General features: G+C 47.8%; 2 protein-coding genes across 5 annotated transcripts in view; one reads left to right on the top strand and one right to left on the bottom strand.

Annotated features, from left to right (window-relative positions):
• The first annotated feature begins 38 nt into the window (after window positions 1-38).
• On the top strand, window positions 39-2618 carry rdh1 (retinol dehydrogenase 1). Its single transcript, XM_088383500.1, has 6 exons — window positions 39-56; window positions 681-713; window positions 791-1121; window positions 1488-1746; window positions 1987-2150; window positions 2216-2618. The coding sequence occupies exons 1-6, from the start codon at window positions 39-41 to the stop codon at window positions 2437-2439; spliced, it is 1029 nt and encodes a 342-aa protein (XP_088239626.1). The 3' UTR covers window positions 2440-2618.
• lrp2a (low density lipoprotein receptor-related protein 2a) overlaps window positions 2497-21320 on the bottom strand; it is a 30702-nt gene continuing 11878 nt past the window's right edge. For 2 of the 4 annotated variants that reach the window (XM_088383475.1, XM_088383478.1), the window contains 57 exons: window positions 20856-21236; window positions 20694-20708; window positions 20186-20434; window positions 19592-19803; window positions 19332-19516; window positions 19035-19263; window positions 18672-18849; window positions 18417-18545; window positions 17908-18074; window positions 17667-17810; window positions 17461-17570; window positions 17209-17386; window positions 16933-17146; window positions 16631-16870; window positions 16333-16521; window positions 15311-16243; window positions 15069-15234; window positions 14846-15004; window positions 14478-14767; window positions 14195-14395; window positions 14044-14070; window positions 13916-13951; window positions 13603-13845; window positions 13395-13520; window positions 13201-13320; window positions 12561-12692; window positions 12260-12461; window positions 11897-12192; window positions 11140-11806; window positions 10907-11077; window positions 10603-10826; window positions 10296-10473; window positions 10025-10221; window positions 9705-9950; window positions 9515-9643; window positions 8634-8753; window positions 8032-8148; window positions 7578-7694; window positions 7353-7490; window positions 7165-7287; window positions 6964-7092; window positions 6768-6899; window positions 6543-6674; window positions 6317-6460; window positions 6076-6241; window positions 5872-6000; window positions 5581-5801; window positions 5302-5481; window positions 5061-5180; window positions 4848-4938; window positions 4703-4770; window positions 4418-4535; window positions 4220-4340; window positions 4049-4159; window positions 3858-3974; window positions 3569-3640; window positions 2497-3496 (listed from right to left, as the gene is read on the bottom strand). In XM_088383475.1, the coding sequence (XP_088239601.1) occupies window positions 3320-3496; window positions 3569-3640; window positions 3858-3974; window positions 4049-4159; window positions 4220-4340; window positions 4418-4535; window positions 4703-4770; window positions 4848-4938; window positions 5061-5180; window positions 5302-5481; window positions 5581-5801; window positions 5872-6000; window positions 6076-6241; window positions 6317-6460; window positions 6543-6674; window positions 6768-6899; window positions 6964-7092; window positions 7165-7287; window positions 7353-7490; window positions 7578-7694; window positions 8032-8148; window positions 8634-8753; window positions 9515-9643; window positions 9705-9950; window positions 10025-10221; window positions 10296-10473; window positions 10603-10826; window positions 10907-11077; window positions 11140-11806; window positions 11897-12192; window positions 12260-12461; window positions 12561-12692; window positions 13201-13320; window positions 13395-13520; window positions 13603-13845; window positions 13916-13951; window positions 14044-14070; window positions 14195-14395; window positions 14478-14767; window positions 14846-15004; window positions 15069-15234; window positions 15311-16243; window positions 16333-16521; window positions 16631-16870; window positions 16933-17146; window positions 17209-17386; window positions 17461-17570; window positions 17667-17810; window positions 17908-18074; window positions 18417-18545; window positions 18672-18849; window positions 19035-19263; window positions 19332-19516; window positions 19592-19803; window positions 20186-20434; window positions 20694-20708; window positions 20856-21236 (10406 nt within the window). In that variant the 3' untranslated portion in view covers window positions 2497-3319. The remainder of the gene's footprint in view (window positions 3497-3568; window positions 3641-3857; window positions 3975-4048; window positions 4160-4219; window positions 4341-4417; window positions 4536-4702; window positions 4771-4847; window positions 4939-5060; window positions 5181-5301; window positions 5482-5580; window positions 5802-5871; window positions 6001-6075; window positions 6242-6316; window positions 6461-6542; window positions 6675-6767; window positions 6900-6963; window positions 7093-7164; window positions 7288-7352; window positions 7491-7577; window positions 7695-8031; window positions 8149-8633; window positions 8754-9514; window positions 9644-9704; window positions 9951-10024; window positions 10222-10295; window positions 10474-10602; window positions 10827-10906; window positions 11078-11139; window positions 11807-11896; window positions 12193-12259; window positions 12462-12560; window positions 12693-13200; window positions 13321-13394; window positions 13521-13602; window positions 13846-13915; window positions 13952-14043; window positions 14071-14194; window positions 14396-14477; window positions 14768-14845; window positions 15005-15068; window positions 15235-15310; window positions 16244-16332; window positions 16522-16630; window positions 16871-16932; window positions 17147-17208; window positions 17387-17460; window positions 17571-17666; window positions 17811-17907; window positions 18075-18416; window positions 18546-18671; window positions 18850-19034; window positions 19264-19331; window positions 19517-19591; window positions 19804-20185; window positions 20435-20693; window positions 20709-20855; window positions 21237-21320) is intronic. The other 2 variants (XM_088383476.1, XM_088383477.1) reach the window with 2 other exon arrangements.

The following is a 21320-nucleotide window of genomic DNA, read 5'->3' as shown; positions in this document are numbered from 1 at the left end:
ATTGAAGGGATTGTCTCTGCCTTTAGTCAGTCTTCCTAATGACTTCCGTTGACATGGTAGGTTTATTTTATTTGTTTTTGACACGATAATCTTAAATATGAGTGATTGACAAGCGCCTAAGTGTAATGAAATCATAAACGGCTAAGGTGCTGTGAGGCAATTAGGAATGTTTTCAAGTTTGGACTTTTTTAATGCATTAGGTACATAATTGTTTTAAAAAAAAAAGTAAAACTTAACTAATCAATTTCCTGGTCATATTTTGATGGAAGCTGTGTTTTAGCTATGTTTACTTTTATTAATGAGCACTATGAATATGATATCAAGATTAAAAAAAAAAAAAAAAACATAATCCATAAACCCCTGCAATGCCTCCATTTTGACAAACTGTCCATGTCCTTATGTTGGCCACCTGCTCTTCTATCTGTGGCCTGTTGGTGGCCTCCCGGTGTGCGAGGTTACGAGAACATAACTGAAGTCTGGAGTGCATGGTGTCACTCGCATTGGCTGCAGCAACAGAAGGTTGTAAACAAACAATGGCAGCTGTTGGGCCACCTCACATTCCCCACAATGATTAATAGAGGCAATGGTTCAAAGCACCTGTCCTATGGAGTCACTAAACTTTGGACACCCTGCCTTGTTCTTGTGTAATTTACCTCAATGATGCAATCTTGTCCACTCAGGTGACTGAAGAACTGACTTCAGGTATTTTGGAGGTATGTCGACGATTCTCATTCAATTTTAAAAGAGCTGAGCATGGTCTCCTACAAAGAAAATAAACGATATGTTTCAGGCACTGGTGTCCCATCCAACCCTGACCTCTTTGCTACTTCTGGCTGCCCTTGTCGCCACATGCTGGTATATCAGAGACTCCTACGAGGTGGCCACGTTCGACCTCAAGCATGTGCTCATCACAGGCTGCGACAGCGGCTTCGGCAACCTGCTGGCTAGACAGCTGGATGCCAAAGGTTTCCGGGTCATAGCGGCGTGCCTCACTGAGACGGGATCGGCGGAGCTGGCTCGCTCGGCCTCCTCCAGACTGAGGACGCTACTCCTGGATGTAACAGACGGCGAGAGCATTAGGAGGGCACGGGAGTTTGTGAGCAGAGAGGTGGGAGAGCGAGGTGAGCTGTATGAGGAGGAAGGGAAGGGGGGCTGGGCTGATAGAGTGCCAGTCCGAGTGAGGCGCCGGGAGATAACCTGGACTGACATCCTGGCCCCCGGGTTACTCCTCATCATCAACTCTTCATCCTCCTACTGACATGTCTGATAGATCCTTTTAGTGCAATGCGGAGGGAGAAAATAACCATCCCTGACTTTTCACAGCTGCACACTGACACTTCCTTAATCTGCCACAAGAAATAATAAAATTTGATTAAAAAAACATATTTAAACTCGAGAGAGTTTCAAATAAAACATACGCCAGCATAGTGACCTTTCTCTTGACCTGTCTTATCTGCCCCTAATGAGGCAGCTTTGTTCCTCGTCAGGCCTATGGGGGTTGGTGAACAATGCGGGCCGATCCACACCCATCGGCCCAACAGAGTGGATGCAGTTGGAGGATTTTACAAAAGTTCTGGACGTGAACCTGATAGGCACTGTGGACATGACGCTTCGCTTCCTGCCGCTCCTGAAGAAGGCCCGAGGCCGGGTGGTCAATGTTGCCAGCATCATGGGCCGACTGGCTCTCACTGGGGGAGGCTACTGTCTTTCCAAGTGGGGAGTGGAGGCCTTTTCGGATAGCCTCAGGTACGGCTGAGTTCTTCTTTTCATAAGGGCTGAACTAATCATAAACCAAAAGACAACTTCATGTTGCATATTTCAAATAACCACATTGCCTTATGACAATCCGTTTAGCTTAATGCTAGCAAACAATGGAAAATGTCATAGAAAGGCTAATGACTGGCAATGGCATTTTCAATTCATGGGTTAAGTAGAATAGTTGTATTAAATTTGTAATGAGAGTATTGATGTGTTGTGCGTTAATAGACGAGACATGCAGCATTTTGGTGTCAAAGTGAGCATCATCGAACCTGGTTTCTTCAAGACTGACGTGACCCGGCTGGATCTCATTGAAGCTGACCTCAGAAGGCTCTGGACTCGCCTCCCTCAAGAAACAAAACGCTTCTATGGAGAAACATACTTTGATGATTGTGAGTAAAAAGTGGGTTGAAAAAAATCATATTTTGAAAGACGTCCAACCGTCATGACCTTGCAGATTTGAAGGCGCAGGCCTTCTCCATGAACGTCCTGTGTAGTTCCCGCCTCTCTATGGTGACCAGCTGCATGGAGCACGCCTTGACTGCTCGCTCCCCCCGCACGCGCTACACCGCCGGCTGGGACGCCAAACTTTTCTGGATCCCGCTGTCGTACCTGCCTGCATTTGTGTCTGATTTTGTTATCAGCGCGCTTCTACCTTCTCCTGCGGCAGCGAGGAGGTGATGAAGAGGAACTTCACTACGGTCACCAAATTCAACTCAGCAGCAGCCATTTCAACTGTCAGTGATCAGAAAAAGCAGGTTTTATTTGTAATCGTTTAAGATGGTGGATACAAAATGACTCATCTGCATTCTGAGGGCATGCGTGGCTCATCCACATAAATTAACATCCGTGCACAAGCATGTTCAAGTATTCTGTCTGTTATTCCTCATCATCAGTGCTGATATAAAAAGACATAATCACAGTGATTAAAAGTCACAAAGTCAGGGATCACATAAGAGTAAAAAAAAAAAAAGTTTTGATTCAGAAAATCGCATTATTTAGCTCACGTGTTTGGACTGCAATTCATTCCCTGAAGGGATTATACGGTATGGATTATATATTTATTTTATGGCAAAGGCAGAAAATCATCAAGCTTTGTTTCCTCTCCTGGACGCGTATAAATGCACAACTACCCACACGGGCTATTTCAAAATCTTCTCGTTGAAATTTACAAATATACAACATAATTTCATCAACGTCTTTATCAGCAGCGTCAGTGCAAAGATATACGTATCGTACATCAGAATAAAGAAAAAAAAAAAAAACACGAGAATTGGCATACGTAATGTCACAAGGCATAGACTTTCTTCTCCCGTACTCTGTCGAAATGTACAGCCGTGCCTTGAGATACAATCCGTTAATCCGTTACGTGACCACTCTCTTAAGACAGAAAAAAAATCTGAAAAAATGTATCTGGGTCACTCATTATATCTCAAGGCAGCACTATATTTAATATCTCTTAGAATACAACAATTTGAGTTGTTTTTTTCCCCCCCCACAGGCTGCATAAAAAAATAAATTCTGTGCAAAGTGTGATTTTCCCTCGTCAGTGAGGGTGCGGTTATACGTCAATGTCCTCTTTAACCAGAGTGGCCGTGTCTTTGAAACTGTCCTCGGTTGGTGAAAAGGCGCTCGGATGATGATGGTGATGATGATGATGGTCCCTCCTCTGAGGTTTGGGGGGTGGGGCGTCGTCTCCTCCTCTTCCTCTGCTTCCTTCAGACTTGTCGTCCTTCATCTGTTAAGAAATATTTTAAAATGGTGTGAATTGCTTTTGACTTTTTAAAATTCCAAATTTAGCCTAACCCACCTTGGAGTAGGACTGGATTTCAAAAGCGCTGCTGGGCTTCAGTCGACGTTTCAATAGGCTCCATGTTGACTCCTTACAGAAAAGTCACATTATTCATTTATGCTTTCCTGCCATCTTGTGGCATCTATTGGCAATTCTAAACATTTTGGACGGGCCCTTAATTACTGTACTTGCCAATTTTCGGTAGAGAACAGCGAGGAACATTCTATTCCTCATTTTGAGCTGGACTTATTCCTAATAATAACAACGCAAGATTATACAATATCCTCTTGATAATTGAGAAACTGACCTCAACAGGTTTGGTCCCAACAGACGACGTGTGAACAAGGCCTGCGCTCTGCTCAGCGTGATAGACCGGGTTCACAAAATTGTTCTGTAATTTCTCGCCACTCACGTTAACAGTAACCTGTTCAGGAGCCCCCCAAAAAAAAAAATTGGTAACATGAGGCATTAGCAGATGTGTGAGGTGTGCTGGTGTACCTGCGAGGCGTGAATGACAGCCGGGTCCGCCGCCATGGCGGCCGCGTTGGCATATAACGGATTCTCAAAGGTGACAGGATGCCTCGCCACTTCCACGGCAAAACGATCATCCTGTGGTAACATCGTGTTGCCGTTAATAATGTACAAAAAATGGAAATTAGAAGAACTCACCATCTGCATGGCGGTATCGATGAATGACACTCCGATGCGCGTGGGTCCGAGATCCACGTTATCGCCCGAGCGGAAGGTCACTCCATTGCCTGTGTCGCTAGACTTCACCAGACTGCTGAGGCTAGCGAAAGCAGACTTGCATGACTTTGCAACTCTTTTGCAAACTGTGCATTTGAACAGAACTGGAAAAAAAGCTACCTGGGCAGTTTGGGAAGAGAGGGGAGGAAGGATCCGGTTCGTTTGTAGTTGAGGAAGACCCCGACTGCCAAGGCGCCAGTAATAATGATGATGATGGCTGCGAGAAGAACTGCCACAGCTTCAGATAGAAAAGGTGGATTATTTTAACAGATGCTGTTTTTTTTTTTTTTTTTTACTGAAAAATGTACTACTTTTACTCTTTTTGCCAGTGAACTATGTTTGATTGAAGGAAGGAGCTTCTATAATACTGGCAATGTCAAATGTTTTTTCTTGATGCTGTTGTACCTGTTCCCGCTGGAGCGCTTCGTGATTTGCCCATTTCGCAGTAGCTGCCCAAATAACCGTAAGGACATCTTTGTAAAAGACAGGATTAGAAATTACTGGGTGATCTTTTTTGGACCGCTATGAAACCTTGAGTAACAACACTCACTTGCACTTGGGCAGACCCGCTTCGTCGGTGTAGCAAGTGCCACCATTCATGCATCTGCATGCAAGAGGCATCGCAACAGGCGCCTCAATGGCTGCGAGGGAAGAAGCCGGGCAAAAAAAATAAAATCACGCAACAAAATCAAAACCACGAGGAGCAGCCGGACACAAGGAAAAGCGGGAGCGAGGCGGCGCATGCAGTCAGGCTGCGGCGTACCTGCATCGCATTCACCCGAGTCGAAATCCAGTGCTGAGGAACCTTGGGGGCAGGCACACGTGTAACCACCGGGCCGGAGGAGGCACAGGTGACTGCACACATTCTTGCAAGGGTTGGGCACTGATGACGTCAAAGCAGAGTCACTCGAATGACACAAGTGTTGTTGAGATAATAATAAAAAACTCACATTATACATAAATAGTTCAGAATATTTACTGCGTTTGTGTGATTACGGACTGACCTGAGTGGTTGTGCCGGTGCTCCTGGTAAATGCGAACCTGAGTCAGCCATGGGTTGATGGTTAACACTTTGACTTTGTTTCCTTTTCCAAATTTATTTGTCCTCCACACTTCCCCTTTCTCCTTTGTTGTCCAGTACACATGGCCCTCAAAGAGGTCCAAACTGTATGGATTCCCAATATCTAAACCATGGACACAATTAAAGCGGGGCACCATCAATATGTATTGTTTTCATGTCACATTGTGAGCAAAAGTACGGGATCCTAAAAGATGGTTCTGACCTCCCGATATGATGATCTTTCTATCTGTGCCATCGGGTTTCATGGACCCAATGATGTTTTCTTTGGAGTCACACCAGTAGATCCTGTGTGCATTCAGATAGTCCAGAGCCAGCCCGGTAGGCCAGCCCAAATCTTCACCGACCAGCACCTGCCTACTTTGGCCATCCATCCACGCCGATTCGATTTTGGGTTTCCGACCCCAGTCGGTCCAGTACATTGTTCTGAGAAAAACCAAAAAATACATAGGTAAAATTTTGCTTACACAATATCATTCAAGTAAAGCATCATTACCCGAGTGCTGGATTGACAACGATGGCAGCGGGCTGGTCGAGGTCAGTGTGGACCAACCACTTCCTGTAACGCCCGTCCAGTTTGGCCACTTCAATACGATTGGTGCCTGCATCAGTCCAGTATATGTGCCTGCAAACAGAGGTTGAAGTGTTAACCAACTGGGCTATAAGAAAATAAAAACCCGAACAAGACCGAGTGAATTACCCGCCAACCCAGTCGACAGCGATGCCGTCGGGATTAGCAACATATTTCAGATTGAGGTCCACGTCTCTAACTGGGTTGTTGCCGTGATCATTGAAGGTGGTCATATAAGCACGTTTGATGGAGCCGAACTCGGATCCTCGACCCACAACTGTCCAGTACACGATGCCTAAAACAAAACGGGCTAATTCATTGTGTTGCTCCAGACAAACAAAATGAAAAATTTAGGAGGTGATATCCTTACTTAGGCCTTGTTTTTCTGGATCCCACAAGTAGTCCAGAGCTTGGATGTGTTCAGCATTGTCCACATAGTCGGAATACTGCTCAGATGAAAGATTGAAGCGTCGGATACGGACGTTATCCGGCAGGAGAAGCACTGGTGGGTTTCCTTTTATGACACAGATAAAGGATACATGCAGCTCAACGCAAAAAAAAAAAAAAAATCGTATCTTTGCGGAGATGTTTCTTACCTTGAGCGGCACACTGGGTCCCATGTGGTTCGCTAAAGGAGACAAAGCCCTCAGCGCAGAAACACTCATAGCTTCCCTTTGTGTTCTTGCACTCTTGGGGGCAAATCCCGTACACCTCACACTCGTTGATATCTTTTTCCCCCCAGTAAGAGAAATTGTTGATAATAAGTTGTTTGGACCAAATAACGTGAATTTTAGCTTTTGTGTTGAATCAAACAAAAATACCTTCACAGGTGTGTCGTTCGTCGCTTCTGGCTCGGTAACCTGGCATGCAGGAGCACAAGAAGCCTCCGTCCGTCAAGTCGGTGCAGTTGTGTTCACACATCTGGGCACTGCAAGAATGCGTGCTTTGCTGGTCTGATAGGAGAACAAGAATGTGTTAATAATAAGGACAATATGATGAGCTGAGTCGTTAACGTACGGCAGCCGAGTTCATCCGACTGGTCCCCGCAGTCGTCATAATCATCGCAGGCGTACTGAAGAGGAATGCATTGTCGATTACTGCATTTGTACTCCTCGTCAGCACAAGGGCCGTGAGTGGGGCTTTGGCCTGGAGGAGAAGAAATGATCGAGGATTAATAAAGAGCCCAATCAAGTGAGAGATGCTTCAAAGTCAGCTCACAGTTTTCTCGTCTCTCATCCGAGCCGTCGCCACAGTCGTCCGCAGAGTTGCATAGCTCGTGGCTGTAGATGCAACGGTTGTTGTCGCAACGGAAACGGAACGGCGTCTCACATTGGACTGTCACTATGGAAACCGAGTTGACAATGACACCTCGGACGTTTAGCAACAGATGGACTCTTTCTACTTACAGCAGAGGTGAAGCTCCTCGTCGGAATTGTCCCCGCAGTCGTCGTCTCCGTCGCACTTCCAGTGAGGCTGCACGCAGACATGGTTCTTGCACTCAAACAGGAAGTGGGGGCAGTAGGTGCCGTTTGGGAAGCGTGGTGCTACAAAGTCAGGAAAACAACTCAATGAGACTTGTACTGGAAATTAATCAAATTGCGAGAGACATGTTTGTGATCCAAAGGGCTCACCGCATGACGACTCGTCCGTGTAATCCACGCAGTCTGCGTTGCCGTCACATTTGAAGCGGTCGGCGATGCAATGCCCGCTCCCGCACTGGAAGTAGCCAGGATGGCATGTCCGAAGCTCTGAGACATACATTATTTCATGAATACAACTCGATTATGAAATATAGATCGCATGGCATTAAATAAAAAATATGCAAAGTAGTGGCCAGTGAGTGTAAATCCATTGAATTGTTGTTATCATTTGTTATTTTATGTACCTAGTCTTGATCAACAACTGTCCCCTATTCTCCCAGCACTGTACGCATGGAAGCGTTCATTCTGTCTGAATAAAAGACGACAGGTGGTCCCGTCTGTCTCCTCCGCTCAAAAATGCCCGTTTTATTAGGTCTTGGCACGGTGGTCCGCGGATACTCGCAAACAGCCGGACCCCCAGCCAAAACAAAGAGCCTCCACCCACCACAGTCTCTTTCATCCGAGTTGTCTTCACAGTCGTTGTCATGGTCACAGACCCAACGGTCGGGAATGCAGTGCAGATTGTTGCAGCGAAACTCGCTCTCGGTGCACGCGCGCGGTGCTGAGGAGGAGGGTAAACAGATATTTCAAAATCTTTATTTTCACAAATTCCATCATCTGATACACTTATCAGGAGTGAAGGAACACATTAACACGCTTTCAAGGCCTCTGTATAATTTGACTCCTTACAATGACCTCAAGAAAAAACAACACGGCCTCTTTAAGTTCAGCGGCGAATCCCAGACGGGTTTCCTCCTTAAGTGGCACCTTCTCAGGCGTGATTTAATTCGGTGAGGGTTCAAAGGTGACAGACTCCCTCTCTCCTGAGGACAAACTGTTTCTCAAGCTGTCGATAAGCCCGCTTGACTCCTCTTACGGCAGCCAGCTGTCAGCACGAGTGTGAAGCCCTTTGCGAAAATATTACCCCCGATAAAAAAAGAAAAAGAAAAAAAGAAAACTTGATAAAGGAGTACCAAATGAATTCATTTGTAAGCATATCATCTCTCGCTCTCTTTCACATCAGTTCAAAATGTGGCGAGGACTTACTACAGCTGCGCTCGTCGGAATTGTCCCCGCAGTCGTCATCGCCGTCACAGCGCCACCTTAGCGGGATGCAACGATGGTTGCCGCACTGAAAGTCTCCGCTGGCGTCGCAGGCCACCTCATCTGAAAAGAGAAAAAGGGTTCAGAAAACTGTGTGTCAAATTTTTATTTTCACTTTACAGGAACTTTAAGTTGATTCTGGTGCTTCTGAGGGTTTTGATAAGATCAATTACACTTAGTTTTAGAGTAAAACTATTCTTAGGTTCACTACCCGTGTTACTTAATTTAAATGACAGATTGAGCAGTGAAACTCTACTCTCACTTTTTGAACACATACCGAGTTCTTAGCAATGCCTTCATAACGTCAACGTCGGGGGTCTGGAGAAATGCTGAAAGTTTGAAATGAAAGGCATCGCGTTTCTTAATTAAACCACACAGGAGGGAGTGGAGGAGCATGTCTGAGCCAGATGGATGACCTGTATTCATGCCCAGTGCGTGTGCGTGTGCAGAGAAGTCAAGGAAGTGGAGGAGAGCCGGTGTGAGCCGTCTCCACCGCACGGTGCTAGCTGCGGAAGATAGAGCAAGTGCTGCTCTCCTCAACCTCCACCTGGCCCATCTGCTACATTCTTACGGCAAGATTAGCGCGGATCTCCCCTCCTGCTCGGGCATGGCACTAATGGAGCGAGGGCCTCTGATAAGAGGCGGGAGTGTGTGTGCGTGGATTACAAAGCTCGGCGAGTGAACCCGTGCCCCCCCTCCTCCCCACGCAAGGACAGAGCAAAAGCACACACGTACACGCAGACTTAAGCTAGCCAACATCTCATAAATCTAATTTCTAATAAGAGGAGGTGGTGATACTAATTGCGGCCCACTGTCGGACTCACCGCAGCCCTGCTCGTCGCTGTTGTCTCTGCAGTCGTCGTGGCCATTGCAGACAGACCAGAGCGGCACACATCGGTAGTTGGTCCTGCAGTCAAACTCGGTGTGGTTGTCACAGCGGTACGCTGGCCCCACTTGCAGAGAAAATGATTGTGTCATACTGGGCAGTGTAGAAAGAAGAAAGGTCAAACTCACTGCACTCCTCCAGAGGCTCGTCGGAGTTGTCCCCGCAGTCATCGTCGGTGTCACATTTCCATTTTGGGGGGATACAGCGTCCATTGCGGCATTTGAACTGCCCGGGACGGCACGTCCTGGTGGAACAGTGGGAGGGGTCTTCGTCGGAGCGGTCGCCGCAGTCATCCTCGCTGTCGCACTGCCACGACTCAGGGATACACTGCTTGTTTGCGCACTGCCACTGGTGAGGTTCGCATTGGTGTGTCGCTGGAAGGTGACGTCGGTGAAGTTTGAGTGACATGTCGAAGATGGGAGCAAATTTGAAATGAAGCGCAACTAACCGCACAAAACGGCGTCTTCGTCGGAACCGTCGTGGCAGTCCCGCTTGCCGTTGCATAACGAGTGCGGAGTGGTGCAATTGCCGTCGTTGCACTGAAAGTGGCCCAGCCTGCAGTGGCGCGAGGGGCATGTAGAGGGTTCGTCCGAGCCATCCCTGCAGTCTTTCTGACCGTCACACTTCCACCAGATCGGAATACAACTGTCGATGACGCAACTTTTCAAGGCCTTGTTGGAGGCATGATTTTGCGTAATGATGAAAGATAGGTGACAAACCGTTCATTGTTGGCGCATCTGTACTGGGTGCTGGTACACATGGGCAGGCATCTGGTCACTCCTCCGATTTGCATAGCCAGGAAGTGATCGGGACACTCGCAAGTGTGTTCCTGCCCCCCGTGACGGATGAGGCACAGGTGAGTGCAACCTCCATTGTTCACCGCACAAGGATTGTTTACTACCGGAGGAAGAAGCAAAGAGAGGTTCGATCAATCTCACTTGGACAAATACAAGTTGGTAATCTAAACCTGCACTTAAGTCTGAGTAAATAACAACATGAGGTGAGAGAGGTCGAAGCTGAACTCACCAATGGGCTGCCTGTAAGGATGGCACACGTGAATATCAAACGGTCTGTGTGTGGTGTTGACCAGAACCTGGCGACCAGAGCCGTCATATTTGTTTCCTTTTTCCACCGTTCGTGTGTTCCAGTCCGTCCAATAGACGGTGTCCTCGAACACGGTCAGGGCAAAGGGATGAGGCAAAACCCCGTTGTACACCGTGTGTCTGTGGTGGCCATCCAAATCCGAATACCTGGGGAAAAAAATGGATACGGATTGAAATTTGCAAGGTTTAAAGTTTTTATTGGAAATGAGAAGAGAATATGGACTTACTCGATGTAGTTCAAATGTGCGTCGGACCAGTAGAGCTTGTCATTGGTGTAGTCTATGGTGAGCCCATTGGGCCACTCTATCTTTGTGGTGATGATCGCTACTTTGTTGGTTCCGTCCATTCCAACTCGGCCTATGAAGGCTTTGTCACCCCAGTCACTCCAGTAAACATAACTAACCAGAGGAAAAATCAGAATCACAACTTGGCAAAATCAACTGACATTTCTTCTACTCACCCTTGTTTGGGATGCAACACGATGGCTCGGGGGTTCTCAAAGCAGTAAGTGTTGTTAGCATCGACGCAGTGCTCAGCCAGTTTTTTCACAAATCGTCCATCCAGTTCTGATACTAAAAGGCAATCCATGAAACTATCCACCCAGTAGAGCTTCCTGGCGATCCAGTCGATCGCGAGGCCCTCGCCGTGCACAATTCCGTTGACTACCACTTCTCTGTTGCTGCCATTGTAGGACATTCTTTCAATCACCCTGCGGCTCACGTCGATCCAATACAAGCGCTTGTCCACGCGGTCAAAGTCCATGGCCACAACACTGGTCAGGCCCTGCAGGATCAGCGAGTAAGCCTGCCCATCTGTGGACAGGTTCCTGAGGTAGTAGCGGTTGCTGAAGATGAGGTGAGGCGAGATGTTGCTGTTTTGGCGACACCTGCGCCCGTCCGGCTCTCGGAGGAAGCCCGGGGCGCACTTGCAGACGTACGAGCCCACCGTGTTCTCGCACACTTGGCTGCACACGCTGGGCGTCTCCACGCACTCGTTGACATCGTCGCACGTCGTCCTGTCGGACATGAGGCGGTAGCCCGGGCGACATGTGCAGATGAAGCTGGTGGCTGTGTTTGAACAATTGTGGTCGCAGCGATGGATCGATGGATCTGTGCACTCGTTGATACCTGGAATGATACGAGCACCAAAAAATATTGCATATTTTTAGAGAGAAGTGAACTGAGGTGATATATCGGGTAAATCTTCATCACACTTACCGCATCCTTTCTCGTCACTGTTGTCGGAGCAGTTGTCGTCCCGGTTACACACCTGGCTCAAGGGGATACAGTGCCCGTTGTCACATGTGAACTCTCCCGGGGGGCAAGTGAGCGGAGGGGCGTGGCACACGTGCTCCAGTTCGTCTGACTCGTCTCCGCAATCGTTGTCCCCGTCGCAGACAAAGTCATGCGACACGCATCGACCGTTTTGACAGGTGAACTGGTGTTGCTGGCACGGCTGGTAGGCGCAGCCCTGTTCGTCGCTGCTGTCGCCGCAGTCGTTTCGCCTGTCGCACCTAATTTAGAATAGCACAACATGAGGAAGTCATCGCACCAACTACAAAAGAGGTGATTCGGCGTAACCTGTAGGAGCTACGTATGCAGAGGCCGTTGCTGCAGGTGAACTCGTTGACTCCACAGGATCTCCGTGAACAATTCTGATGCTCGTCCAGCGCATCCGCGCAGTCGGCGTCTCCGTCACATAGCCAGTCTTGAGGAATGCACTTGCGTTGAGGCGGTTGGTTGTTCGCGCACGTGAACTCTGCGCTGGAACAGGCACGGTTAGCTGGATGCAATCACAGAGAGAGCTGATTAGAAAAAGCTTGAACCGCAATTACCCGAACATTCCTGAAGTGATACTGGGGATAAATAGTATGGTGCATACCACAATTGTGCCGTTGGTCTTCATCGCTCATGTCACCACAGTCGTTGTCTCCATCACAAATCCAGGAGGTGGCGATGCATCTGCCATCATCGCACCGGAACTGATCTGCATTGCACGTCCTGGCTAATGTGGCTACAAAGACAAAATGTACACCCAATTGAAAATTGATATGCGTGTCCAGATATGATCACTTCCATATTTTTCAGAAATTGATACTCTTGGTCCATCCTCATGTCTAATATTTATAGACATTTATTTACCAATTTAAAGTGTTGAAAATATCTTGAGAAGAAATTCCAACACTACCAAAATAGCCCTGGTAAGTCCACATTCCCATGCATGGTGAGCTATCCAAACAAAAGCCAACGTGAAGCTGTGTAACCCCCACAGGACAAAAGGAGGTTTGGAGGGGGTGCGCCACAGTAGAATCCAACACACAATAGGAGGCCTGGCTGAGCACCTCGTCAACAAAGAGATACACCGCACACACCGCTGCATCACTCACCATTTCTTCGATGGGCGGACAGGCACAAACACACAAAAAACTGGGGGAGGGGGTGTGATGGTGGTGAGTTCAGACACACAAAGCCAGCAAAGGCCATTAGAGGCTTTTTGGGTAAATGAGTTGTGTGACACTCACTGCAGGAGAGGGGTTCATCAGAGCCGTTGGCACAATCGGCCCCTCCGTCACAGTACCAGTGGGCGGGAATGCAACGACCGCTGGAGCAACGGAACTCACTCTGGGTACATGTGGATGTAGCTGGGGAGGAAAATGTAAAAGGCATCACTCGAACGGCGTCACGAATGAAATTGTTGCGTCGGTGTTAAACTCACCGCAGTGCGTCGGACTCTCGTCGCTCATATCTCCGCAGTCGTCGTCTCCGTCGCACAGGTACGAGCGCGGGATGCAAATGTTGGTCGACTGACACTTGGTGTGTTCCGGCTGGCATGTTCTCTCAGCTAAATAATCAGTTCATTCATTATGAATGAATGACATGAATACACAAATTGGCATTTGGCTGAAATTTCTAAATTGACTCACGGCAGTTTTGCTCATCTGAGGTGCCGTTGTCGTAGCAGTTATTGATGCCGTTGCAAACGTGCTCCTTGGAAATACATCGGCCATTGTTGCAGGTGAACTCTGCGCTGGGGTCACAGCGCCTGAACAGACAGCCCACTTCGTCGCTGTTGTCGCCGCAGTCGTCGTAGTGGTCGCAACGGTAGTGGTAAGGCACGCATCGCCCGTTGCCGCACGTGAACACGGTGGAGTCACATGTGTGGAAGGCTAACAAATGAAACGTGGGACCTGTCAGAGACCTTCAACAACTTTTACCGCACACAAATTCTCATATTACCTGACAAGGCTATAAATGATGACAGGAACTGAGGGACTGCATGCAAAGATGTAAGTGCTTGTGATTAGTATTGATTTGTTGCTAGGAGCCTGTTAAATGAATTTGAATTAACAAGTAAGCATACACACCTACATAGTTGAAATCAGCCTTGATTCCTAAGAAGCAATTATTTTTAGAGCAAAGAGACACACAGGGCTTGTTAGTAAAAAGAGGTCTACCAGTGAGGTTAATCAGAAATTCCCCCAAATATGGAAGTTGACAAATGTAAAGAGTCCCTACCACAGACTCTCTCCAGCTCATCACTGCCATCTCCGCAATCATTGTCATTGTCACACTTCCACTGGGCACGAATGCAGCGGCCATTTAGACAAGTAAATTGACCCGGCTGGCACCGAGTCCTGTTATCAGGGATGCAGTGCTTATTGTCAGCGAGGTACCAGTGCCCCTCTAATGGACAGTGACACTCAGCTCCATTGGGCCCTAAGAGCATCACATTTGATTTAATTATTTTTTTCTGGATTCAACGTCATGCCCGCAAAGACAATAATAAGAATGTTCATACCTGGTGTGCAGATATGACTGCAGCCTCCGTTAAACTGCTCGCAAGGACTGACACACTGCTGCTGCTTCCCGCTGGCCAAAACATGGATGTCCATGGGCCGAGACGGAAGGTTCTGAATCATTACCGTCTGGTCGGAGCCGTCATGTTTGTTGGCCCGGTAGATGCTACGTGTGTTCCAGTCAGTCCAGTAAATGAACTGGTCAAACATCGCCAATGCGAACGGGTAGATGGCCGTGCTGACGATGACCTCCCGATTTGATCCGGTCAGAGAAGATCGCTCGATTTTCTGTCTGATGGCGGAGCAAAATGAACAACGGCAGTGAGGAAGAACGACTTGGAATACAGAAATTGATTTTGTCTGATCTTACAAGCTGGCATCAGCCCAATACAGCCTTTCCTCTTCATAGTCTAAACTCAGTCCATTGGGCCACACCAGACTGCTGTTGATAATCTCCTTTCGGAAATTCCCACCTAAGGTAGCACGCTCAATCTTTGCATGGGTTCCCCAGTCCGTCCAATACATGTATCTGTCCAACAAGACAGGATTCATATAAAAAAAATCAAAAACTTCAAAATGCAAGAAAGCCTTACCCCCGGCAGGGGTCCAACATGATGGCCCTCGGCCTGGACACGTGTGCGATAATCGTCCTCTGAGATCCATTCACAGACATTGAGCTGATGCTTTGGTTAGCATAGTCGCTGTAGTAAATCCGTCGATTTATCCAGTCGTACGCGATGCCATCAGGAGCCCCGAGATCTTTCGCATCATATGAACCACAACTACATTAGACATTACATGTCTTAAAAAAAAAAAAAGGAAGACTGTTGCCTACCTGAAGCAACCACCACTGGAGTTGAAGTGGGAGAAGACAAACTGATGTAGCTGATCTTGCTAGCTCCTGCGCCCGAACTCTGAGTGAAGTAGACCCTTTGGTCGGTGAGGTCAAAATCCAGCGCCACCGAAGTACGTGGCACATTGACCACTGGGAAGGGCACGGCGTGGTCTTTTGGATCAAGACGTAGGCTGCGCACCGTGCTCTCCGTGGTGTAGATGAGATAATCATCCTTTGACACCACACAGCTCTCATCATCACCCGCAAGATTCCCAAAGGCACAAGCGCATTTCCTGGATGCGTTGCCAAAGTCGGCGGTTGGCAAGGCAAAGCAGAAGTGGGCGCAGCCTCCGTTGGCCTCCACACAGGGGTTATTGTGAAGCTCTTGGGCTGTGGACGGCTGCATGCGTCGGTCAAAAATAGTAACATCTCTCAACATGTTTATGTTGTCTCTTAAGACAGCAGGTTGCTCGGCGCTGCCGGGTTCCTTGCTTGCTTGGAAAACCTTCTTGAGGTTTCTGTCCACCCAAATGATACTCCCTTGAAACACGGTGATTCCGTAAGGAGTTGGGTAGCGACTGCCGTAGCGCACGACCTCCGTCTCTCCTCCTTGGGGGCTGACTCGGGCAATCATATCCAGAGAGTCATCAACCCAATAGACGTATCCAGTTTCCTGGTCCAGAGCGAGACCTCGTGGGGTGACGATTCCCGATGATACTAAAATCGTGCGGTTGCTTGCATCCAAAAGCGCTCGCTCGATTTTGGGGTTCTGGCCGTAGTCGGCCCAGAATAAGTATCTATTCCGAGGGTCCACCACGATGTGGCGCGGCATGTCCGTCTGGGTTTTCAACAGTACCCTTCGGAACGTAGTGTTCAGGCGAAGAACTTCAACGTATGTCTCCGTCAGGAAGGCGTTGGTGAAATAAAGGTTTCCTGGGTACAAGGTATAAATCAGCCACACAATTAAATTTGCATCAGGTCAAGCTTCTGGTGGGAGTGACGCAAAGAATAAAACAGCATACCTGCGGCCCAGTCCACAGCTATTCCTCGTATGCCATTGCGTCCTATGCCACTGCTCACGACGCTGTGTAATCCCGAGCCATCTGTCTTGATTCTTCTGACCCCGTTTTGTGCTGTAACCGTGCTGCTGAAGTCACACCAGTAGATGTAACCAGATGCCATGTGCATGTCCACATGTAAAGCATTACGACCTGAAAGAACAAAATTAATTCATTACAAGCCAGGCCTACAATGGGTTTCCTTTTTGGAAATCATCAGTTTGAATTTTTTATAGCCTTCCATTTGAGCACAATGACTGACCTCGCCCTGCCACTGGCACCATAGCTTCAGCATGGTCCGCCCCTTCGAGACTGAAGCCTTTGATAGCGGACAGCGTGGAGATGACAACGTAAGACTCGTAAGGGGCGCAGGTCACGTTGTCGGTGTTGAGTTTAAAGCCCGTGGCGCAGGCACACGTGAAGAGACCCTGCGATCGAGGCAAGCATAAATGCTCGCACGCATTCGTGTTGTTGGTACAGCCGTTGGTTGTGCCTGCAGAGGCTGAAAATGTCAAGAACAACAATTAGTAATTTACTAGCAACATTAACATGTTGTGTACTCACAGTCTCGGAAATGAACTTTCAGAACTCTGAGTCCAGACACATTATCCCGTAGCACAACCCTGTTGGAGCCTGTTGTCTTGTCTACGCGCTCTATGACCTCAAAGTCACGGTCGGTGAAGTAAAGGAAGTTCTGATAGACGGCCACACCGCAGGGGTGAGCCAGACCTGACACCACGGTGACGCGATTGGTCCCATCTGGATCTCCACGTTCAATCTGCGGACAGTCACTATTAGTGGTTGTGATGAGCAAAACGTGTAGTTTGAGTTAAGACCGACCATGCCGCTGCTTGTGACAGCCCAGTACAGCTTGTTCTCTTGAATGTCCACAGTGAGGAACTCAATGTGGTCCAGGTTATTGGTGAACAGAATGACAGGGTTCAAACCATCCATGTCTGCAGATGCCACCTTGGCGGGGATGCCGCTCTCCGTCCCTTGATCGGTCCAGTACAGTTTGCTTAAAAAAATATAAAGGATGAAGGTCATAGGCTCGGTGTACGTGGGGACGGCTTGTTGTTAAAAAGCGCTTACCCACGTGCCGGGTCCACAGCAATGCCAACAGGACTACCGGCACCATTTGGTGAGCCGTTATTTGTGATGAGAGTTTTTCTGTACTGGATCTCCCCTCTCAGCTTCAAAACCTGCCCCAGCAATGGGTTTTATCATTTCTTTTTTTTTTTTGGTCCCCAATTGTTCAAGATAATGAAACAAACTCAAGTTTGTGTTCCTTGTCTCACCTCAATCGACTGTGTTGACGGATTGGTGTAGTAGAGGTTTTCTGTGATCCAGTCCAGGGCCAGGCCCACAGGAGATCCTAAAAGAGCCGCGGGGGCAAACTCTGTCCTGTTGGTACCGTCTGACTTGACTCTGTGGATCTCACCCTGAAAGTGATGTTGATGATGATGTCACTGTGCATGTTTAGCAAAGACAGAAGAACCAGTAGGTGACTGGACATGGAATTTATGGACCAGAACTCACGGGGTGCTCGACCCAGTAAAGAGTCTGTTCACGGTCATCAAAGTCTACGTCATAGCCATTCTGAAGCCCAGCCACGGGCACCATTGCTCCATTGCTCATGTCGTTTGGATTCAAGGAAATGCCGTAAATGATGCTGTCTCTCACCACCACCAAGAAAGGATCTTCAACTACAAAAAACAAATTAAAAATAAGCACAATATAAATACATTCTTTCTATAACACGGTTTCCTGAGACTTATCATCTACTGATGAGTGAAAGTATGCTCCAAATTCGTAGTTGCTTAGTCAGTACAGATTAGAATCAATCAGTTGTTAAGGAGCAATTTCATTCTTGGATAATCGTTGGCCTCTGGGGAGATCGTGTTGGCTTTCATCTGCTGAAACCTGAGATGAGCTGAGCTGTCGACACAAGGAAACTCCTTGGACTGAAAGCTCCTTGTCTCAAAATAGCCAAGTATGGAACCTCTTAATACAGTTAGGTATTGGTTGAAGACAGACACCATACATACTTTTGGTACACGTGACTTGGTCGGCTGCCAGGGTCCACCCTGAGGGGCATGCACATGAGTAGAACCGTGGTCCAATGGCCGACAGCAAGCAAATATGAGTGCAGGTGTTCTGGGAGCAGTAATTGCTACCTATAAATGAATCACACAACAATAAATGAGTGTAAATGCAACTTTTTACTCCTCTCTAAAATGTCTTCATAAAGGAAAGTGCAGCGTTACTTCTCAAACCAAGTGAGTTAAATGGGTCGGTCATACCTGCCGGCTGTCGGGCCGGGTGCATTGCCACAAGACCCATGGGCTGAGGAAGGTTGAACAGCATCACTGTCTGGTTCTCCCCATGCCACTTATGGGCTCGCATCACGCGATTGATGTATCTGTCGGTCCAATACACAAAATCCTCAAAAATGGTAATTGCGTGGGGATGTTGAAGAACCTTTTTTTTTTTTAAATAGAGAGTTGCAAAGACAGAAAAAGAAAACAGTGTTAAAAACATTCAACCTAAAAGAATGTTTTATGATTGATCTCCTGATTCTTTTAAAATAATCAGTAAAAGTGATGGCCCAATATTTTTGCCAATGAGGTGCATGGTCTGATATGTCACCAAAGTCATGGACTCACCAGGTCACTGGCCAGGACTTGTTTTCTATTCTTGCCATTATAATCGCAGTAGTCTATGAAATCCAAATAGGCGTCAGCAAAGTACAACAAATTGTTTGGATAATCGATGGTAAGACCGTTGGGCCAGTACAGTTTGGTGTTTATGATAACGGTTCTCAGTTTGCCATCCATGCTAGCCCGCTCAATACGGGGGTTCCTCCCCCAGTCCGTCCAAAACATCAGGTGGGCACTGCAAAAGAACAATTTTAAGAAACGCAGAACAGAGAGAGCTTTGCTAGCGTTGGTTCTGGTTCTGACCTGTCTCTTGGGTCCAGCACCAGGCCTCTGGGGTTGGTGATGTTCTCGCTGACCAACACGGTCCGGTGACTACCATCTAATCTGGAAACCTCAATTGTCTCCAGAACGTAGTCACTCCAGTAGAGGTTCCTGCCCACCCAATCCACAACAAGGCTCTCTGTCACAGTCACTCCACTGTCAAATATCTGTCGACACACATCTTTAATTTTAAGCCAACGTGTTTAAGACAAGCCATCGACTCAAATCGCTTAAAAACTCACCACGGTTCGATCGCTGCCGTTTTTATGAGCGCTCCAGATCCTGTCCTGGCTTGTGTCGGACCAGTACACTCGCTCATTGACCGAGTCGAAGTCAAGGGCCACGATGTTGCGTCCGTCCCGGATCAGCGAGTGCACCACGTTGGGCCGAGCAGTGATGTCATCTTGCACGATGTGATTTCGACTGGCTACCAACAAGAAGGCTTGACGGGAATCTGTTAACAGACGTCATATACTCATGCTAATAGAAGCGCTTGTTAGCTTGCACGTGTCCACTCAACCCTGGTAAATAGACTCTTCTCAAATGTCCGCCCTCGGGGAATGCACTTTTGTACACATAAAGAGAGCTATTATGTTACAATTCCTTTCAGCGGGTTATCTATGTGCAAGAGGCACGCTCCCCATAAACAGCCCTTTGTTGACGATAATGCACTAATTACACTAGTGATGAACACTGACTGACATATACGTTATTTATCTTATCCAAAGGAATCCGAGCGGGAAGGGCAGACAAGGAATTGAGCTCATTCCTTCAAACTTTTACTTGAGCTTTAAAATAGCGGAGAATAAACAGCAGGGTAGACTTAAGGTTGTTACCCGAAGCCTTGCAAGTTCGCTGGTCCTCTTCGAGAGTGTAACCATCGTGGCAGTGGCAGCGGAAAGAGCCTCTTTCGTTAAAGCAATGTTGGCTACATAGGCCGGGAGGATGACATTCGTTTATGTCCTCACAGGTTTTGGAGTCATTAGTGAGTTGATAGCCCACAGGACACGTGCACTGGGCTCCAAAGGGCCCTTGGATGCAGCCGTGGGTGCATCCGGCATTGTTGTCAGAGCAGCTCTCCTGATCTAAGTTGGGTGAATGAAATAAAAATCAAATCAGATAGAAATTCCGTTGCATATGTGCATCCCTGAAGAATATCATGCTTGAAAATGATCATTATCTAGAATTAGTGCAAGATATTGCCAAAAACAAATACATTAATAACTCCTAAAGTGTTAAAAATAATTTTATAATGTGTCACTTTGTCTGGCCTGGGCAGAGCGCTACAAGCGCTATTAATGAATCAGTTCTGTTTCTACTAAATGATTGAGTTTTTGTTCCTACCTGGCAAAGGCTCGTCTGAAAGTTGTGAGAAAAGCGAGAAAGGAAAATCACAAATCATTTTCAGGTTAACGCAAGTCAAATCACACACATGCATGATTTGAACGCAACGCAAAGACAGACGTATTGCCAAATGATACCTCGGCTAAGTTTCAAGAGACTTACTGCAGAGCGGAGACTCGTCTGCACCGTTAGGGCAGTCGGGAGAGTTGTCGCAAACCGCCGTGAGGTTGATGCACATGCTGTAGCCGGGGCACTGCCACTGCCAGCTCGGGCAACGGAAAGGCGGGGCGGGGCAGTCGCGTTCGTCGCTCATGTCCCTGCAGTCGTTGTCGCCGTCACACAGCCAGCTGCGCAGCACGCAGTTGCCATTGTCACAGCGGAAGAGCAAGGACGGGCAGGTGCGAGGCGGGCAGGCGTGGTGTTCGTCGCTGCCGTCCTCGCAATCCGAGTGACCGTCGCACTCCCATGTGGATGGGACGCAGCTGCCATCTGACTGGCACTGGAACTCACTTTCGTGATGGCACATCCCGGGAGGCCTTGTCGCTGTGAAACAAAATACATCACTGGTTTATTATTCTTTCGTTTTAAGATAGAATTTTTATTTAGCTCTTTACTGGCACTAGAAAG

The sequence above is a fragment of the Syngnathus floridae genome, chromosome 8, assembly GCF_059516105.1.
Source record: "Syngnathus floridae isolate MCC-2025c chromosome 8, RoL_Sflo_1.0, whole genome shotgun sequence".
Classification (NCBI taxonomy): Eukaryota; Metazoa; Chordata; class Actinopteri; order Syngnathiformes; family Syngnathidae; genus Syngnathus; species Syngnathus floridae.
The sequence above is the reverse complement of the archived record's forward strand: the minus strand, read 5'-3'. Positions and strand labels throughout refer to the sequence as shown.

Excerpts from the sequence above, each read along its gene's own strand:
- rdh1 (XM_088383500.1), top strand. Across the intron at positions 1,122-1,487 it reads CAGAGAGGTGGGAGAGCGAG|GCCTATGGGGGTTGGTGAAC; the intron begins GTGAGCTGTATG and ends GTTCCTCGTCAG. Across the intron at positions 1,747-1,986 it reads GCCTTTTCGGATAGCCTCAG|ACGAGACATGCAGCATTTTG; the intron begins GTACGGCTGAGT and ends GTGCGTTAATAG.